At 43.9% G+C, this 18,882-nt stretch overlaps 1 protein-coding gene across 2 annotated transcripts in view; it reads right to left on the bottom strand.

Moving 5' to 3' along the window:
• The window catches only part of DLGAP2 (DLG associated protein 2), an 802,299-nt gene that overhangs the window by 102,171 nt on the left and 681,246 nt on the right, over nucleotides 1-18,882 (bottom strand). For both annotated transcript variants that reach the window (XM_063916664.1, XM_063916665.1), the window contains one exon: nucleotides 14,688-15,040. In XM_063916664.1, coding sequence (XP_063772734.1) covers nucleotides 14,688-15,040 — 353 coding nt within the window. The remainder of the gene's footprint in view (nucleotides 1-14,687; nucleotides 15,041-18,882) is intronic.

Here is an 18,882-nt window from a genome sequence, read left to right as displayed (position 1 = left end):
CCATAAACGCCCTCTTTCTGTCAATCACCTTGCGATCGGCTGTGCAAATGGATTCTTCGTTAAATCCATCGCCCAGCACTGATCCTCTCTGTACCCATACAACGCGCCTGCACATTGCATACGCATGCACAGTTTTGCCGAGATTTAACCTGATCGCAGTGCTGCAAAAAGTTGCTAGCGAGCAAGTCGGAAAGACCCCCTATGTTAGGGCGCCTTGTGGACAGCGTTTGGGAACCTCTGCTTTAAGGGGTAAATTTACTAAGAATGGTGTTTGATTGAGATTGCATTCTCACTTTAGCCTGTTTTTGAAACACTAAGATTTACTAAAGCTACACAGGTGTATAGAAACATGATCCTATCTGGAAAACACAGCCGTACACACAAATAGAAGTCAATACACCATCGAACCAACTCACCAGTACTTTCCATAGACAGGAACATAGGCCCTCATTCCGAGTTGTTCGCTCGTTCTTTTTCATCGCATCGCAGTGAAAATCCGCTTAGTACGCATGCGCAAAGTTCGCACTGCGACTGCGCCAAGTAACTTTACTATGAAGAAAGTATTTTTACTCACGGCTTTTTCTTCGCTCCGGCGATCGTAATGTGATTGACAGGAAATGGGTGTTACTGGGCGGAAACACGGCGTTTCAGGGGCGTGTGGCTGAAAACGCTACCGTTTCCGGAAAAAACGCAGGAGTGGCCGGAGAAACGGTGGGAGTGCCTGGGCGAACGCTGGGTGTGTTTGTGACGTCAACCAGGAACGACAAGCACTGAACTGATCGCACAGGCAGAGTAAGTCTGGAGCTACTCTGAAACTGCTAAGTAGTTAGTAATCGCAATATTGCGAATACATCGGTCGCAATTTTAAGAAGCTAAGATTCACTCCCAGTAGGCGGCGGCTTAGCGTGTGTAACTCTGCTAAATTCGCCTTGCGACCGATCAACTCGGAATGAGGGCCATAACACGTGTATTTACTAAGATTTATGTTTATAAACACTGAGCAAACCCGAATGAAAATGGAATAATATAAATAGGACCTGCCTGTTTGCGCCTGTTCTGCAGAAGCCTTCATTTTTTTAAATTTCTTTTTAGCCAGATTTTTTATACTTTTTACACATTTGTATAACCATTATTAAACCAAATATTTTGCTGCTGCTTATCTATATTTGACAGATTTCAATAAAACTAAAGTTAGGTTCTATACCAATTGCACTATTTACAGACCCTTTTGTTTTTTCTTTTGTTCTAATTAATATCTCATGGTCTGTGGTAGTAGCCCTAAGCCACAAATGTAATGACATAATACCACTGAACAATAGTGGCAAGCCATTATATATATATATATATATATATATATAAATGCCAACATATGAAATGTAGACTTAATGAAAATGTCGACATTAGCATTAGGGTTAGACTTCGGTTAAGGTTAGGATTAGTGTTAAGTACAGAAACTACAGAACTACAGTACAGTACTACTATGTTATGCACACCAGTGCCTGCAGGAAAGTACTGGTGTCAGGACTGTTATGCACTCCAGTGCCTGCAGGAATGTACTGGTGTTTGAACTGTTATGCAAAACAAATGGACTTACAGACAGACTGGGGAATATGACATAACGTACACAGAAGGTGATAGGTTAACAAAATACACACAAAGTGAACAGAGAAGCCCAGAGGCTAAGGAACTGGGTATCTCCCTTGTATTAGAACTGCTCAGATGGGAAAAGCAAGATGTTGTGTTTTAATACGTAGAGAACCCGAAATGCTGTTGCTAAGGGCAACAGCAAAACCCTAAAGGGTTACCAACGGGTGTGGCAGTAAACTCCTTGGTCAGAGATGGAATGATAGACACAAGGAGAGTCTCCACAATCATAATTCTCACTTGCAGTGCACAGGTTCAGCTTACTGCCACTAAACTGACCCCTGACACCTAGCACAGTGAGACAGGATTAGACAGGCAAGTCTTAGAATACAGCCGCAAACTTGCTAAGTTCACAGAGTAGTAACAGAACCCCAGCAAGCTAAACGACTGACTCCAGTCTTACTGCTAGGTCTGGATTGGCAGAGTGTAATACCAAATCCCCAGGCCTATTTGCAGTAAGCAACAAACAAATACAAAGCTACACAGTACTGGCTAACTTTCAGAAACTGACTAACCAACAAAGATTCAGCAGCATCTGCTTACCCTGAGAAGAGGCCTTATAAAGCAGGTGCTGTCCACGCCCCACTCAGACCTCACAGACTGTGAGCACAAAAACCAGCACCGGATCCCCTGCCATGCACAGAGCCTATAACCACTGCACAGCAAAAGACCCGAACCGGAGTATCAGTGCGCTCAGGTCACTCCGCTAGCACTTGTCTCCCGGTTGCCATGACGACGTGGCAGCACAGGGCAGGAGACCCTAACATACAGAAATACATTGTCATCATTTCATCAGTGTTGACATGCTGAATGAACAAAAAGGGGAAGGAAACTGTGCTAAATCGTTATAACGGTGTAGAGTAGATGTGAGGGCCAAGTTATAATTCCCTTGATTGGGGTATCACACAATGTTGTTCTTCGAGCGAATCATAACTCAGCCCTCAGTTCTACTTTTATGTTATGTGTTGAACTGTGTGTTGTTGTTGTTTTTATATTGTATACCGGTACTAGGTCACTGAATTAACTATTGCTAGCCTCCATGTTTTTATATGTTTAGTCTTGACATTAATAAATAACTGAATTATTTAATAAATTCGGTGGGATGTAATGGTGTCCGAGTTTGCCGGAGGTGTGGGATGCCGGCCGAACTCTGACTTTTTTTTAAAGCGGCAGTCATTTACAGAGCATGGCTTTGCCTTTAAATTGACTGGTGCTTTAAAAAAATGTCCGGGTTCGGCCGGCATCCTGCACTTCCTGCAAACTCGGACTCCATTACATCCCACCAATTGTCTTCCTAACTTGAGACAAGGTATGCGCTGAGATATTTTTCTTGCATTTCGACATGGTGATTGTCAACATGGTGAATGCTGACTTGATGAACATGTGGACATTATTTTGTTGACCTATTACACTGAACACAACTAGCCAGACTGTCTAATTTTAACTCATTGTGTGGCTAGGGCTCTTTTGGGTTTTTTCCAAATCCTGTTGGACCATGTTGGAACAACCCAGGAGAGAAAAGGAAAGCATTGTATGTAATTATTAATTATTATTATTATTATTATTATTATTATTATTATTATTATGAATATTATTATTATTATTATTAGATCATCACCAATTAGTGCAATATTGTATTATTATATGAATAAGACAGTACAGCATTAGGCAAATAACATGATGATACAGCGGTCATACTTGCTACCTCCCAGCATAGGTTTGATTTCATTAAGGGATCTCTTAATGGGGTTTGTATGTTTTCACCATGTTTGTGAGGGTTTCCTCCAAGTGCGCTCCAAATAAATACTGTAGAAGTAGTAATTTGGTTCCTGACAAAGAAAATATTGGTGTGTGTGTGTGTATGTGTGTCTGTGTGGTAATGAATATGGAGCTCCACTTGGGCAAGGCATGTGAGTGAATAAATATTCTATGTAAATGGACATCCAAAGGATTCTTAAAGCCTGTGTTTAAAAACTTTTTCAAAAAGGCTTACAAACAGTGGGGCAGATGTATTAACCTGAAGAAGGCATAAGGAAGTGATAAAGCAGTGATAAGTGCAAGGTGATAAACACACCAGCCAGTCAGCTCCTAACTGTTAATCTACATATTGGAGCTGATTGGCTGGTGCGTTTATCACCTTGCACTTATCACTGGTTTATCACTTCCTTATGCCTTCTCCAGGTTAATACATCTGCCCCAGTGTCCAGTGGTGTCCCCCTCATTCACGGATAACAACCAAATAGCTTAATATGAATAAAGACTCAGACACCAGGAAATGTAGCTAATTAGGTTACAGTTTTTAGAGAGCCACCCTAACAACAGACACATTAGTAAACTGTAAAACCCCTCCCCCAACATTGACATAGGCTCAGGGCCAGATTAAGGCTCCATGGGGCCCGGGGTACTTAAAACAAGGGGGGCCCATAATGACTAAATATAGTGTATATAGGGGGTTCCTTACATGTTTGTTATATATACCGGTGCTTGACAGCAGGATCGGGGGGCCCTGAAAAAAGGGACCCCCGGGTAATGTGTCCCCTGTCCCCCCCTTCCCCCCCTTAATCCGGAACTGCATAGGCTACTTCAACCTGCTGAATCATAAACTCTAAACAGTTAACCCTATAACTATCCAATCTCTCTCCCTACAACTAGAAGGTTATGTACTGTAGCCTTAAGCTTGGTAACACACTAGGAGATATATCGGCTGTTCTAGAGGACGGCTGATATAACGTGAGCCCGTCGGTGGGTGTACACCCAATATATGTCTGTGAACAACATAATATGTTAACAATAGGGTTAGGCTGCAAACGAGAGGGTTACGGTTAGGCTGCAGAGGGAGGTTAAGGTTAGGTGGAGGAGTTAGGGTGAACCATTAGAAGGAGGGTTAGAGTCAGGGGTAGGTATTAGGATTTGGAATAGAGGAGAAATATTTGCCCGAATGCTGGAGGATCAGAGGAATTGCCCTGGAGTCACAGTTACATGTCCGCTGGGACCTGGAAGATGGCACTGGGGCTGCTGCAGCCATCAGAAGCAGTTAAGTCACGGCTGGACTGCCATGGATGATATGTCAACATTTCATCACTGTCTACATGATAAATGTCAACATAGTTATGGCCATGTCAATATTCTCATGTTGACATATCACACCCAACCCAAAAGCGAGTATTCCATGAAGGAGCGCATTGCAAAGCAGAATTATAAATGTATTGGTGCTTTGACTCAGTCATTATGAGAAATGCTCAGGCTGAGGGAAAACATCAATCCATTAACTGGTTTGGTGCTACAGAATGGGAATATCTCTAGTTATTAATAGCACTGCGGTGATTTGTTGTAATACAGTCTTACAGTACAAATGCTTGTAATAAAATAATATGAATAGCATAAATGTAAATATACAAAGGCTAATTTAATAACATTGCATATAAATGTACAATTTGTACCAAACCATAGTCACCACCTAGTCACTTGCTTTCATTGCCAGACTTGAACTTAACAGATAAATACAATTTTTTTATTTGAGTTTGTGCTTCACTGCAAATTCTGAGCCTAAAAGCTCTGTTAAGGAATGAGCCCTACATAAGTCAAATATTCTCTGCATACAATAAAACTATCTTTATACTGTACATTATACTGTATTTTATGATTTTTTCTAACAATTCCTTTTTATGCAACTATTTTAATATTATGGAAAATATTTATCAAATGAGACATTTTGCCTGCTAAAGTTTACTGGCGAAGGGTCTTGCCCTATATACTAAAGCAGTTACTGCTGGGGTTAATAGATGACATTACCAGAACAAATGCATAACAAAAATGATTTATTCTCAACATATACTGTAACGCGCTTAGTTTTTTTTCATGCAGTTTGAAATATTTGAAATCATAACAATGTATACAAAAAATCATCTTGATTCATTTAAGTCAGTGGTTCCCAAGCTTTCTTGAATCATGGCGCCCTAGAGTATCATCAAGTTTTTCCAAGGCACCCCTAGGATAAATGTTAGTTAATGAAAAATTCAGCAAAAATTATTAAAGCAAGTAAATTGTTCATTTCTGTCACCCTTAAGCTCAGTTATGTGGTGGTGGACAAGATTGTGCTTTTGTTTGTCCACATATATTATGAATGGCAGACACCAGCACTGGTTTTACCTATCACATTGACTATTAATAATTTGATATGGTCTTGGAACACCAACAAGTGGCACCCCTGAATACATAGCAGTACAGGACAAAAGTATGACTCAAACTGCCCCCTAGATAGATATCTATTATGAGGGCCCATTTATTGTTGCGCTCAGGGCTGGACAGGCCCAAGGTGGGCCGGGGTGGGGGGGTGTACAGGGAAAACCCCCAATGGGCCCCACTGCCCCCCCCCCCCACACCTTTTCCTCTAGAGATCAGGTTCCACGCTGTGCACTTGAATTATACATTATTCATGTTACCTTATACTGCACAGGAGTATGGTGTATTTTCTACAGTGCATTACTGTTATTATTCTGGTACATTATCATGCATGCACTAGAAATATTTACTGTATATATCTATCAAGGGGCACAGACCATGCACTCTCTAATGGTTAGCCAAGCCTCTGTGGCAACCGGCCACACCCCCTCTGGAGACTGGCCACACCCCTAAACATGGGCACCTACCACTGCATTTCTCCGGTGAGCCCTTCATGCCCTAGTCTGACACTGGCTGCGCTTCTTGGTACATGTGAGCCTCAAGTCAGTATGTTTAACAGTAATGTGACAGAAATTGCCATTTTAACAATTCTGAGTGATTGAGTAGGGCCTGACCAGATGTTGAGACATTGGTGCTATTGATCAGCTAAACACAGTTGGTCAGCTAAACAAATGTTGCAACAATTAAAACTAACATTCCCTGTTTATAAAGTATAACAAATACTTTCAGTGTTTTTAATGTATACAGTGAGTGCAGAGCTTCTATAACTGTAATTTAAACAATTGGTTACATATCACAAGCAGTTCATAAAATATATTTTAAAATGTCTATCTTTTCTTCACTGAACAGAACTCCCAAATCTATGTTTTACATTCAATTGCACATGAGCAAGATGGCAAGCTGGTTTATGCATGCACACAATGACGGAGACTGGCCAGACAAAGTAAATAGCTTCAATGCTCCATGCACATATACTGTATGTGCAAAGAGAGTAATCACTAGTAGGTCTGGATTTTACTTCTGTTTTCCCATTCTATATCATTGACTAGGAAAGTCTTAAGGTTGTACCATTATTGTAAAAAGCTAATTTTCTCTAACGTCCTAAGTGGATGCTGGGGACTCCGTCAGGACCATGGGGAATAGCGGCTCCGCAGGAGACAGGGCACAAAAATAAAGCTTTAGGATTAGGTGGTGTGTACTGGCTCCTCCCCCTATGACCCTCCTCCAAGCCTCAGTTAGGTTTTTGTGCCCGTCCGAGCAGGGTGCAATCTAGGTGGCTCTCCTAAAGAGCTGCTTAGAAAAAGTTTTTAGGTTTTTTATTTTCAGTGAGTCCTGCTGACAACAGGCTCACTGCATCGAGGGACTTAGGGGAGAGAATTTCAACTCACCTGCGTGCAGGATGGATTGGATTCTTAGGCTACTGGACACCATTAGCTCCAGAGGGAGTCGGAACACAGGTCTCACCCTGGGGTTCGTCCCGGAGCCGCGCCGCCGACCCCCCTTACAGATGCTGAAGATTGAAGGTCCGGAAACAGGCGGCAGAAGGCTCTTCAGTCTTCATGAAGGTAGCGCACAGCACTGCAGCTGTGCGCCATTGTTGTCACACACTTCACACCAAGCGGTCACGGAGGGTGCAGGGCGCTGCTGGGGGCGCCCTGGGCAGCAATATTTAATACCTTTATGGCAAAAGAATACATCACATATAGCCATTGAGGCTATATGTATGTATTTAACCCATGCCAGTTATCTAAAACTACGGGAGAAAAGCCTGCCGAAATAGGGGGCGGGGCTTATTCTCCTCAGCACACAGCGCCATTTTCCTGCTCAGCTCCGCTGTGAGGAAGGCTCCCAGGACTCTCCCCTGCACTGCACTACAGAAACAGGGTAAAACAGAGAGGGGGGGCACTTTTTTGGCGATATTTTGATATATTTAAGCTGCTATAAAGAACAACACTTATATAAGGTTGTTCCCATATATATTATAGCGCTTGGGTGTGTGCTGGCAAACTCTCCCTCTGTCTCCCCAAAGGGCTAGTGGGGTCCTGTCTTCGATAAGAGCATTCCCTGTGTGTCTGCTGTGTGTCGGTACGTGTGTGTCGACATGTATGAGGACGATGTTGGTGTGGAGGCAGAGCAATTGCCGATAATGGTGATGTCACCCCCCAGGGAGTCGACACCGGAATGGATGGCTTTGTTTATGGAATTACGTGATAATGTCAGCACATTACAAAAATCAGTTGACGACATGAGACGGCCGGCAAACCAGTTAGTACCTGCCCAGGCGTCTCAGACACCGTCAGGGGCTGTAAAGCGCCCTTTACCTCAGTCGGTCGACACAGACCCAGACACAGACACTGAATCTAGTGTCGACGGTGATGAAACAAACGTATTTTCAAGTAGGGCCACACGTTATATGATCACGGCAATGAAGGAGGCTTTGCATATCTCTGATACTGCAAGTACCACAAAAAGGGGTATTATGTGGGGGGTGAAAAAACTACCTGTAGTTTTTCCTGAATCAGAGGAATTAAATGATGTATGTGATGAAGCGTGGGTTAACCCAGATAGAAAAATGCTAATTTCAAAAAAGTTATTAGCATTATACCCTTTCCCGCCAGAGGTTAGGGCGCGCTGGGAAACACCCCCTAGGGTGGATAAGGCGCTCACACGCTTATCAAAACAAGTGGCGTTACCGTCTCCTGATACGGCCGCCCTCAGGGATCCAGCTGATAGGAGACTGGAAACTACCCTAAAAAGTATATACACACATACTGGTGTTATACTGCGACCAGCCATCGCCTCAGCCTGGATGTGCAGTGCTGGGGTCGTCTGGTTGGATTCCCTGACTGAAAATATTGATACCCTGGATAGGGACAGTATTTTATTGACTATAGAGCAATTAAAGGATGCTTTCCTTTATATGCGAGATGCTCAGAGAGATATTTGCACTCTGGCATCGAGAGTAAATGCGATGTCCATATCTGCCAGAAGGAGTTTATGGACGCGACAGTGGTCAGGTGATGCGGATTCCAAACGACATATGGAAGTATTGCCGTATAAAGGGGAGGAATTATTTGGCATCGGTCTATCGGATCTGGTGGCCACGGCAACTGCCGGAAAATCCACCTTTTTACCTCAGACCCCCTCCCAACAGAAAAAGACACCGTCTTTTCAGCCGCAGTCCTTTCGGTCCTATAAGAACAAGCGGACAAAAGGACAGTCATATCTGCCTCGGGGCAGAGGAAGGGGTAAGAGAGGGCAGCAAGCAGCCCCTGCCCAGGAACAGAAGCCCTCCCAGGGTTCTGCAAAGCCCTCAGCATGACGCTGGGGCCTTACAAGCGGACTCAGGAGCGGTGGGGGGTCGACTCAAGAATTTCAGCGCACAGTGGGCTTGCTCACAGGTGGACCCCTGGATTCTGCAGGTAGTATCTCAGGGTTACAGGTTGGAATTCGAGAAGTCTCCCCCTCGCCGGTTCCTAAAGTCTGCTTTGCCAACGTCTCCCTCAGACAGGGCGACGGTATTGGAAGCCATTCACAAGCTGTTTTCTCAGCAGGTGATAGTCAAGGTACCCCTCCTACAACAGGGAAAGGGGTATTATTCCACTCTATTTGTGGTACCGAAGCCGGACGGCTCGGTAAGACCTATTCTAAATCTGAAATCTTTGAACCTGTACATACAAAAATTCAAGTTCAAGATGGAGTCACTCAGAGCAGTGATAGCGAATCTGGAAGAAGGGGACTTTATGGTGTCCCTGGACTTAAAGGATGCTTACCTACATGTCCTAATTTGCCCTTCACATCAAGGGTACCTCAGGTTCGTGGTGCAAAACTGTCATTATCAGTTTCAGACGCTGCCGTTTGGATTGTCCACGGCACCTCGGGTCTTTACCAAGGTAATGGCCGAAATGATGATTCTTCTGCGAAGAAGAGGCGTATTAATTATCCCTTACTTGGACGATCTCCTGATAAGGGCAAGGTCCAGAGAACAGCTGGAGGACGGAGTAGCACTAACCCAACTAGTGCTGCAACAACACGGGTGGATTCTGAATTTTCCAAAATCTCAGTTGACCCCGACGACACGTCTGCTGTTCCTGGGAATGATTCTGGACACGGTTCAGAAAAAGGTGTTTCTTCCGGAGGAGAAAGCCAGGGAGTTATCCGAACTTGTCAGGAACCTCCTAAAACCAGGGAAAGTGTCTGTGCATCAATGCACAAGAGTCCTGGGAAAGATGGTGGCTTCTTACGAAGCGATTCCATTCGGCAGATTCCACGCACGAACTTTTCAGTGGGATCTGCTGGACAAATGGTCCGGATCGCATCTGCAGATGCATCAGTGGATAACCTTATCGCCACGGACAAGGGTGTCTCTTCTGTGGTGGTTGCAGAGTGCTCATCTGTTAGAGGGCCGCAGATTCGGCATACAGGACTGGGTCCTGGTGACCACGGATGCCAGTCTGAGAGGCTGGGGAGCGGTCACACAGGGAAGAAACTTCCAGGGAGTATGGTCAAGCCTGGAGATGTCTCTTCACATAAATATACTGGAGCTAAGAGCGATTTACAATGCTCTAAGTCTGGCAAAACCCCTGCTTCAGGGTCAGCCGGTGTTGATCCAGTCGGACAACATCACGGAAGTCGCCCACGTAAACAGACAGGGCGGCACAAGAAGCAGGACAGCAATGGCAGAAGCTGCAAGGATTCTTCGCTGGGCGGAAGATCATGTGATAGCACTGTCAGCAGTATTCATTCCGGGAGTGGACAACTGGGAAGCAGACTTCCTCAGCAGACACGATCTACACCCGGGAGAGTGGGGACTTCATCCAGAAGTCTTCCACATGATTGTGAACCGTTGGGAAAAACCAATGGTGGATATGATGGCGTCCCGCCTCAACAAAAAACTGGACAGGTATTGCGCCAGGTCAAGAGACCCTCAGGCAATAGCTGTGGACGCTCTGGTAACACCGTGGGTGTTCCAGTCAGTGTATGTGTTCCCTCCTCTGCCTCTCATACCAAAGGTACTGAGAATTATACGGCAAAAGGGAGTAAGAACGATACTAGTGGCTCCGGATTGGCCAAGAAGAACTTGGTACCCGGAACTTCAAGAGATGCTCACGGAGGATCCGTGGCCTCTACCTCTAAGACCGGACCTGCTTCAGCAGGGACCGTGTCTATTCCAAGACTTACCGTGGCTGCGTTTGACGGCATGGCGGTTGAACGCCGAATTCTAAGGGAAAAAGGCATTCCGGAAGAGGTCATTCCTACACTGGTAAAAGCCAGGAAGGAGGTGACTGCACAACATTATCACCGCATTTGGAGAAAATATGTTGCGTGGTGTGAGGCCAGGAAGGCCCCCACGGAGGAATTTCAACTGGGTCGATTCCTACATTTCCTGCAAACAGGATTGTCTATGGGCCTCAAATTGGGGTCCATTAAGGTTCAAATTTCGGCCCTGTCGATTTTCTTCCAGAAAGAATTGGCTTCAGTTCCTGAAGTCCAGACTTTTGTAAAAGGAGTACTACATATACAGCCCCCGGTTGTGCCCCCAGTGGCACCGTGGGATCTAAATGTAGTCTTGGATTTTCTCAAATCCCATTGGTTTGAGCCGCTCAAATCGGTGGAGTTGAAGTATCTTACATGGAAAGTAACCATGCTACTGGCCCTGGCTTCAGCCAGGAGAGTATCAGAATTGGCGGCTTTATCATATAAGAGCCCATATCTGATTTTCCATACGGACAGGGCAGAACTGCGGACACGTCCTCATTTTCTGCCTAAGGTGGTGTCAGCGTTTCACCTGAACCAGCCTATTGTGGTGCCTGCGGCTACTAACGATTTGGAGGATTCCAAGTTGTTGGACGTGGTCCGGGCATTGAAAATATATATTTCAAGAACGGCGGGAGTCAGAAAGTCTGACTCACTGTTTATATTGTATGCACCCAACAAGATGGGTGCTCCTGCTTCTAAGCAGACGATTGCTCGTTGGATTTGTAGCACAATTCAACTTGCACATTCTGTGGCAGGCTTGCCACAACCTAAATCTGTCAAGGCCCATTCCACAAGGAAAGTGGGCTCATCCTGGGCGGCTGCCCGGGGGGTCTCGGCATTACAACTCTGCCGAGCTGCTACTTGGTCAGGGGCAAACACATTTGCAAAATTCTACAAATTTGATACCCTGGCTGAGGAGGACCTTGAGTTCTCTCATTCGGTGCTGCAGAGTCATCCGCACTCTCCCGCCCGTTTGGGAGCTTTGGTATAATCCCCATGGTCCTGACGGAGTCCCCAGCATCCACTTAGGACGTTAGAGAAAATAAGAATTTACTTACCGATAATTCTATTTCTCGTAGTCCGTAGTGGATGCTGGGCGCCCATCCCAAGTGCGGATTGTCTGCAATACTTGTACATAGTTATTGTTACAAACAAATTCGGGTTGTTATTGTTGTGAGCCGTCTGTTCAGAGGCTCCTACGTTTGTCATACTGTTAACTGGGTTCAGATCACAAGTTATACGGTGTGATTGGTGTGGCTGGTATGAGTCTTACCCGGGATTCAATATCCTTCCTTATTGTGTACGCTCGTCCGGGCACAGTATCCTAACTGAGGCTTGGAGGAGGGTCATAGGGGGAGGAGCCAGTACACACCACCTAATCCTAAAGCTTTATTTTTGTGCCCTGTCTCCTGCGGAGCCGCTATTCCCCATGGTCCTGACGGAGTCCCCAGCATCCACTACGGACTACGAGAAATAGAATTATCGGTAAGTAAATTCTTATTATTTTTAAATAAGTGATAATAATGTTGGCTGTAATGTATTCAGATTTGGTCACCAAATCAAACTCAATATTTTCAATTTGCATTGTGGCATAACATGTTGCACTGCAGGGGGTATATTTAAGGTGTAAGTCAATTTCAGTATTGGTAGTGGTGCGCTGTAAATCACTGTGCAGAAATAAAGCTATTCAGCACTCGTCTTACTTGCAAACTGTCAAATTCTGGGAGTCACATGATTTTCAGGGAGATTTTTTGGTCTCCCAGGAGAGTAGGCCAGACTTTCCCAGTGAAGAGTTTGATCTGCCGGCTTGGTGATGTGATTCATTCATTGTGGACTGCCCCCCTCCATGGCACAATGCTCAAAACTGCCACCTTGATCTCCCTTTTCTGGGTGCTCCCGTGGGGGACACAGAGAAGTTGGGAAGTATGGTATTTGTATTCTGCCTATGAGTGCAGGTAGAATTTTCCCTGCAAGTAAAAATATTGCATTGCCCCCTTTGCATCTCAACATGGTTAAACCAAAAGCAAATGTGGCTCACGTAACCAGGACCAGTACAAGCTCTCTATGCACTCTAAGCAAAGCTTCAGCCTAGTGCCCCCTAACCTGAAAACCCTCCACCACGACCACCACCTTCAGGATTGGAGATGCATGTGGTCACTAGGTGGTCTGGTGTGAACTGCATCATTATACATATACAGAGAAAAGGGACAACACTCAAGGACTTTTAAGTCAAAATTTTGTGACTTTGTTCACAGTATACTTTCACTTTAAATGTCCTTGAGTGTTGTCTATTCTTAATATACTGTATAATACTGTATATGCGGTCTGGTAGGGATATTTAATTGGGGTTGGGTAAGGGATGCCACTGGTCAGAATACTGACAGTGGTATCCCAATCACCATAATACCGACTTTTTGAATAAAATTAACTAACTTTACCGCTACCCTCCATCCCTGCAGCCTAACCTTAACCCTCCCCAGCATACTAACATTCAGGATACCAGCTGCTGGGATTCCAGCATCATGTATTTGTATGCTCCTTATGTGTTCTGTCGTCCCATCTGTCAGTTTATTACTGGCCCGCATACAGAGACAGCCTTTAGTTTTTTGCTTCATGATTTCAGAGGGTGCCCAACAGTGGCCGATGTGGTGCCCTCCAGTGGGCGGCTCCCCTAGGCAGCTGCCAAAAGCTGCCTTATGGTAGAGCCGGCCCTGCACATAGCTGGATTTGCCACTTAATTAAAATGTGGTTCAGAATAGAGATGTGTGGTTTGGTTCTCCAGAAATCCAAATCCACACAAATTTTGTGGATCTGAACTGAAACAAAACCCGATGTGGATCTCCCGAGGAGATCCAAACCGAGTCCTGATTCTGATCTTCCAGTGGTTCAGAATTCGGTATTTAAATCCAAAATTTCAGGTTTTCGATTGCAAAAATTACATAAATGCAGCTGTTTTTATCAATTTTTATCAATAATTATCAATTTTTAACCAAACCAGAAACCGAATCCAAACCAAAACACTTGAGGGTGGTTTTACCAAAACACAATAATTAAACCAAAATATGGGTGTCCACACACAGTCCAGAATGCAAACCTGTGAAGATTCATGTACAATGCAATTCCATGTTCATCGCCTCAACATGTACCAGAGAATGGAAATGTCCATATACTCTCTCATATTGCAGAAGCACCCAAAGTTTGTTATCTTGACTCTAGAAGTCATTTGAAAGTACCTTTTATGGTCTGAACAAACTCTCAGCCCCTTGTATTTCTCAATCTAAATTTATGGAAGCCTTATACTGTACTTGTCCCAAATTGTTCATGGGATTTGGAGTGACATCAGTCCGCAATACACCTTTCTCCATTATTAAGTTCTATTAAAATGACTAAATAGATTTTTTTTTTCTTAAATACGAGTATATATTAATTAAATGTTAACTAATGGCAAGTATTTAAAATAAGCTCTAGAACACTCTTCAAAAACTTCTAATGACCCAACCAAAATAAATTAGAAATCCCAGAAATATTTTTTTTTTTGTTAATCTGATGTAAAATACCAATGTAGCCATTTTACTATGGAACATATATGAGTGAAACTGTACCTGGATCCCTATTGAGGAACGGCATTTTTTAAGGAATTCATCTGACTTGGTTACAAGAACAGCTTTATCACAGGTGCTCCGAACAGAACTGCTTTTACTTTCGGAAGCATGTCGCTGTGCTGCAGCTGATTCCAAGGCAAGATTCATGGCCTTGTTGCTATCCAGGCTGTCTGTGGAGTTGTAAAGGCCCCGGCCTTCATGAGGCCATGGGGATATCCTTTGAGTCCGGCTGTCATGATAGGCATCCTGGGTAGACTCTGTGCTGCTTTGTGCTGTCACTGAGATTAGTGGCTTGGATGTGGTACGTGGGGGAACAGGTGGTGGTGTTTTCTTATAATTAGGGTATGAAACAGCTGTAAGAAAAGACAGGTAAAGAAAAAATTAGGTTTGATACATGACAAACAAGTACCTACTGAAGCCAAAATATGTTTAGTATATATATATATATATATATATATATATATATATATATATCTATCTCGATAGATAGATAGATAGATAGATAGATAGATAGATAGATAGATAGATAGATAGATAGATAGATAGATAGATAGAAAGTTTTAATAATGGCTGTAAACTTTTCCATCATTACAGTTTCGGGAGGCAGAGCTGCTCAACCAGCTCTTGTCTCACAATGAGCCAGGCAACCGAGTGGAGTGCTGGAAGGCAGAGCTGCTCGGTCCCCGTCTCTCTGAGTGCTGTGCTGCTGAGCAGAGTTGCTCAGCCAGCCTTTAGGCTGGACCGGCCCATCAGGGTATCGGCCCTTCTGTCATTTGCAAGAAGTGCCAGATGGCAAGTCTGCCCATGTAAGGGTTACTCAGATGACCGATGTTCATGCAGATGATCCAATGCTGCATCTTTAGCTAAGGCAGCGGATCACAATAGTATGCAGTTGGCATTTTTCTACTACAGATGCCCCCTGCTGTTTTTATGTATTTTAGCACAGCTTCTGTGTACAAAGATGCAATGGCTGTGCAATACCATCCATCTCTGAATCAGGCCCACAGTTTCAGGGTAGAAACGTTTGTTTTACTGTTTTATACCATCTGTCCTCCACACATTTAGCCATATCACCTGGAAGGTTTCCCACATGGTCACACCCCACATGATCATACCAGCAGTGCCACAAATAATATGATCAACAGAGATCTAAAATGTATATACATGCAGTGCCTCTAATCATGATTATATAATTAGCATTTCTATTATGTGATTATAAGAGCCGTATCAACAATTCCCATGTTTATAATATGCCACTATTTTCTGAATATTGGGGGTAATTCAAAGTTGATCGCAGCAGGAATTTTGTTAGCAGTTGGGCAAAACCATGTGCACTGCAGGGGGGTGGGGAGGAAGATATAACATGTGCAGAAAGAGTTAGATTTGGGTGGGTTATTTTATTTCTGTGCAGGGTAAATACTGGCTGCTTTATTTTTACACTGAAAATTAGATTGCAGATTGAACACACCACACCCAAATCTAACTCTTTCTGCACATGTTAAATCTGCCTCCCCTGCAGTGCACATGGTTTTGCCCAACTGCTAACAAAATTCCTGCTGCGATCAACTTGGAATTACCCCCATTGATCATGTTGGCCAACTACTAATACTGGCAGTGACCACCATACTGCTTATGCCGGCTTTACCCTCATGAAAACTGAGCCCACATAACCAAATATCATCAAAGATACATCATCATAAACATCTAAAGCAAAGGTCCTTTGAGACCTGTGGAGTAATTTGAATTAGGGGTACTACTGTGAGACCACTGTCCCTTTATAAAGTATGGGAGGTATGGCACAAATTTATAGTTTGCAGGGGAGTACTGAAACCCCTAGCACTGGCCCTGGCTCTGCCTAATGGGAGGGGGTAGGTGGTTGGGGAAATTAGTTTCATCACCTCTCAAGGACCACGTTAACCCTGCAAACACTACATCCTACCTATCTAATCACTCTTTCAGTGTCCACGTCTCTGAATCTACCTCCTGTTTGCTACCTCTATCAGTTGGAGTGCTGCAAGGCTCAGTCTTAAGGGCCCTACACACTGCACGATCTGCCGCCGAGCTGCCCGACGGCAAATACGGCCGACGGGTGACACGGCGGGGGGGGGGGGAGGGGCAGTGATGGGGGAGTGAAGATTCTTCACTCTCCCCGTCACCCGGTTCCATAGCAGTGCAGGCAACTATGGACAAGATCGTCCATATTGGCCTGCATGCACAAGCGACGGGGCACCAGCGATTAACGAGTGCGGGCCTGCGCATTGTTCATCGCTGGTACCTCCACACTGAAAGATGTGAACGGTATCTTGTTCATTAATGAACGAGATCATTCATACCTTTCACTAATATCGCCCAGTGTGTAGAGCCTATTTGGCACTCTGCTGTTCTCAATCTATACCACATCTCTTGTCAAACTAATCAGTTCTTTTGAATTTCTGTATCATCTATACACAGATGATACTCAAATAAACCTATCCTCCCCAGATTTGTCACCATCTGAATTGGTCCGTGTCACTTAATGCCTCTCTGACATTTAATAATATTTAATATTTCCAAAACAGAATTGATTATATTTCCACCGACCAATTGTAGTCACCATCCTGATACCTCTATCACTGTTGAGAACTCAACAATCAACAATCAATCCTACCCCACAAGCTCCAAGCTTCCAGCATATGAATAACTAAGAGCCTTGGTAAATAACCTCCCAGCGCTGAAATGGTTAAATCTGACAAAGACTACAGCTTGGTCTGCGAATGAGTCTGAGCTATATACAAAGTGGCTACAGCTTTTTTTCAAGCCAAGTTCTGTTGTGCTTCCTCTTCGACTTTGTATATATTCAAAAATAATTTCTGTGCGGTTTAAGACATTGAAACATACACATAGAATTTGCAGAGAAGAACCACTTGGCTCATTTAGTATGCTCCTTTTTTACCATATTGTTACCTCAAACTTTATGTGATCCTTATTTCTTTATAAGGATATCCTTATTTCTATCCCATGCATGTTTAAATTGCTCTACTGTCTTAGCCTCTGCCACCTCTGATGGGAGGCTACTCCACTTGTCCACTACCCTTTCTGTGAAGTAATTTTTCCTCAATTTACCCTGAACCTCCCTCCCTCCAGTTTCAGTGTATTTCCTCGTGTTCTAATACTTTTCTTCATTTGAAGAATGTTTCCGTCCTGGACTTTGTCAAAACCCTTGATATATTTGACAGTTTTTATCATGTCCCCCCTTTCCCTTCTCTCCTCCAAACTATACATATTGAATTTTTCTAGTCTTTCTGCGTATGTGTTGTGATGTAGGCCATGTACCCAGCATGTCTGGTACATATTCAGTGGTGTTATGCTGCTCCTGGGGGGGGGGGGGGAGGGGGGGGATATCAAGTGACTTGCGCATCGGCAGACACTAGATAGTGCCCGACAGAGCAATTCAATTGTTGCTCCATTCACGGGCCACTGGTGCTGACATTACTGTTATGTTGTACCATCCTACTGATGGGCTGGTAACTAAAAAGATGAATATGAATTTATGTCAAAGTTATATATGTCAAATTTGTGGTGCAAGATCCATCTATATTCAAATAGACTCATCCAGGAAGGATCGGCACTCACTTATGTAGTTGGTATTTTATGATGTTATATAGTTGGTATTTTTTTATGTTTATTATATTTAGGTTGTTCATAGGTGTAACTGACATCTGCAAGATAGAGAGTTGATGTCTTTTTCTGGCTTGCTGTAATCAGCTAAGGTGGATTTCTTTGATCTTTTGCCCAGCTTAGATCAAATCTATTTGAAACACTTATATCTGGCTCTGCCTTTTTTATAGATGTGAGGCTGGGATGTCTTTTCTTGGTAGTGACGCCAGTGCTCCATCCCAAACATAGAATTTGTCATTTGGGATGTAAGTCTCAGCATCAGAGATTAATTTCTCTTCATCACTATCATGGAATCTGATGATTAGAAGATTCAGCACTTATCTTTGTCTGGCCTCTTTCATGAGCATGAAGCTGGGAAGTCTTTTTTATCATAACATTTTCTCGGAGGTGATGCCCAAAGCCATCTTAATGTGTAGGCACAATGGGCAGCTGCCCAGGGCCCCATAATTTTAGGGGGCTCCATACAGGGGCATGTGGTGGTCACACAATCAGAGTGGTGAGGCAGCATTCTCTACCTGCCTCCCAGCCAGACATTGAA

Source organism: Pseudophryne corroboree, chromosome 4, assembly GCF_028390025.1.
Source record: "Pseudophryne corroboree isolate aPseCor3 chromosome 4, aPseCor3.hap2, whole genome shotgun sequence".
In the NCBI taxonomy this organism is placed as follows: Eukaryota; Metazoa; Chordata; class Amphibia; order Anura; family Myobatrachidae; genus Pseudophryne; species Pseudophryne corroboree.
Note: the sequence above shows the minus strand (reverse complement) of the source record. Positions and strands in the feature narration are given on the sequence as shown.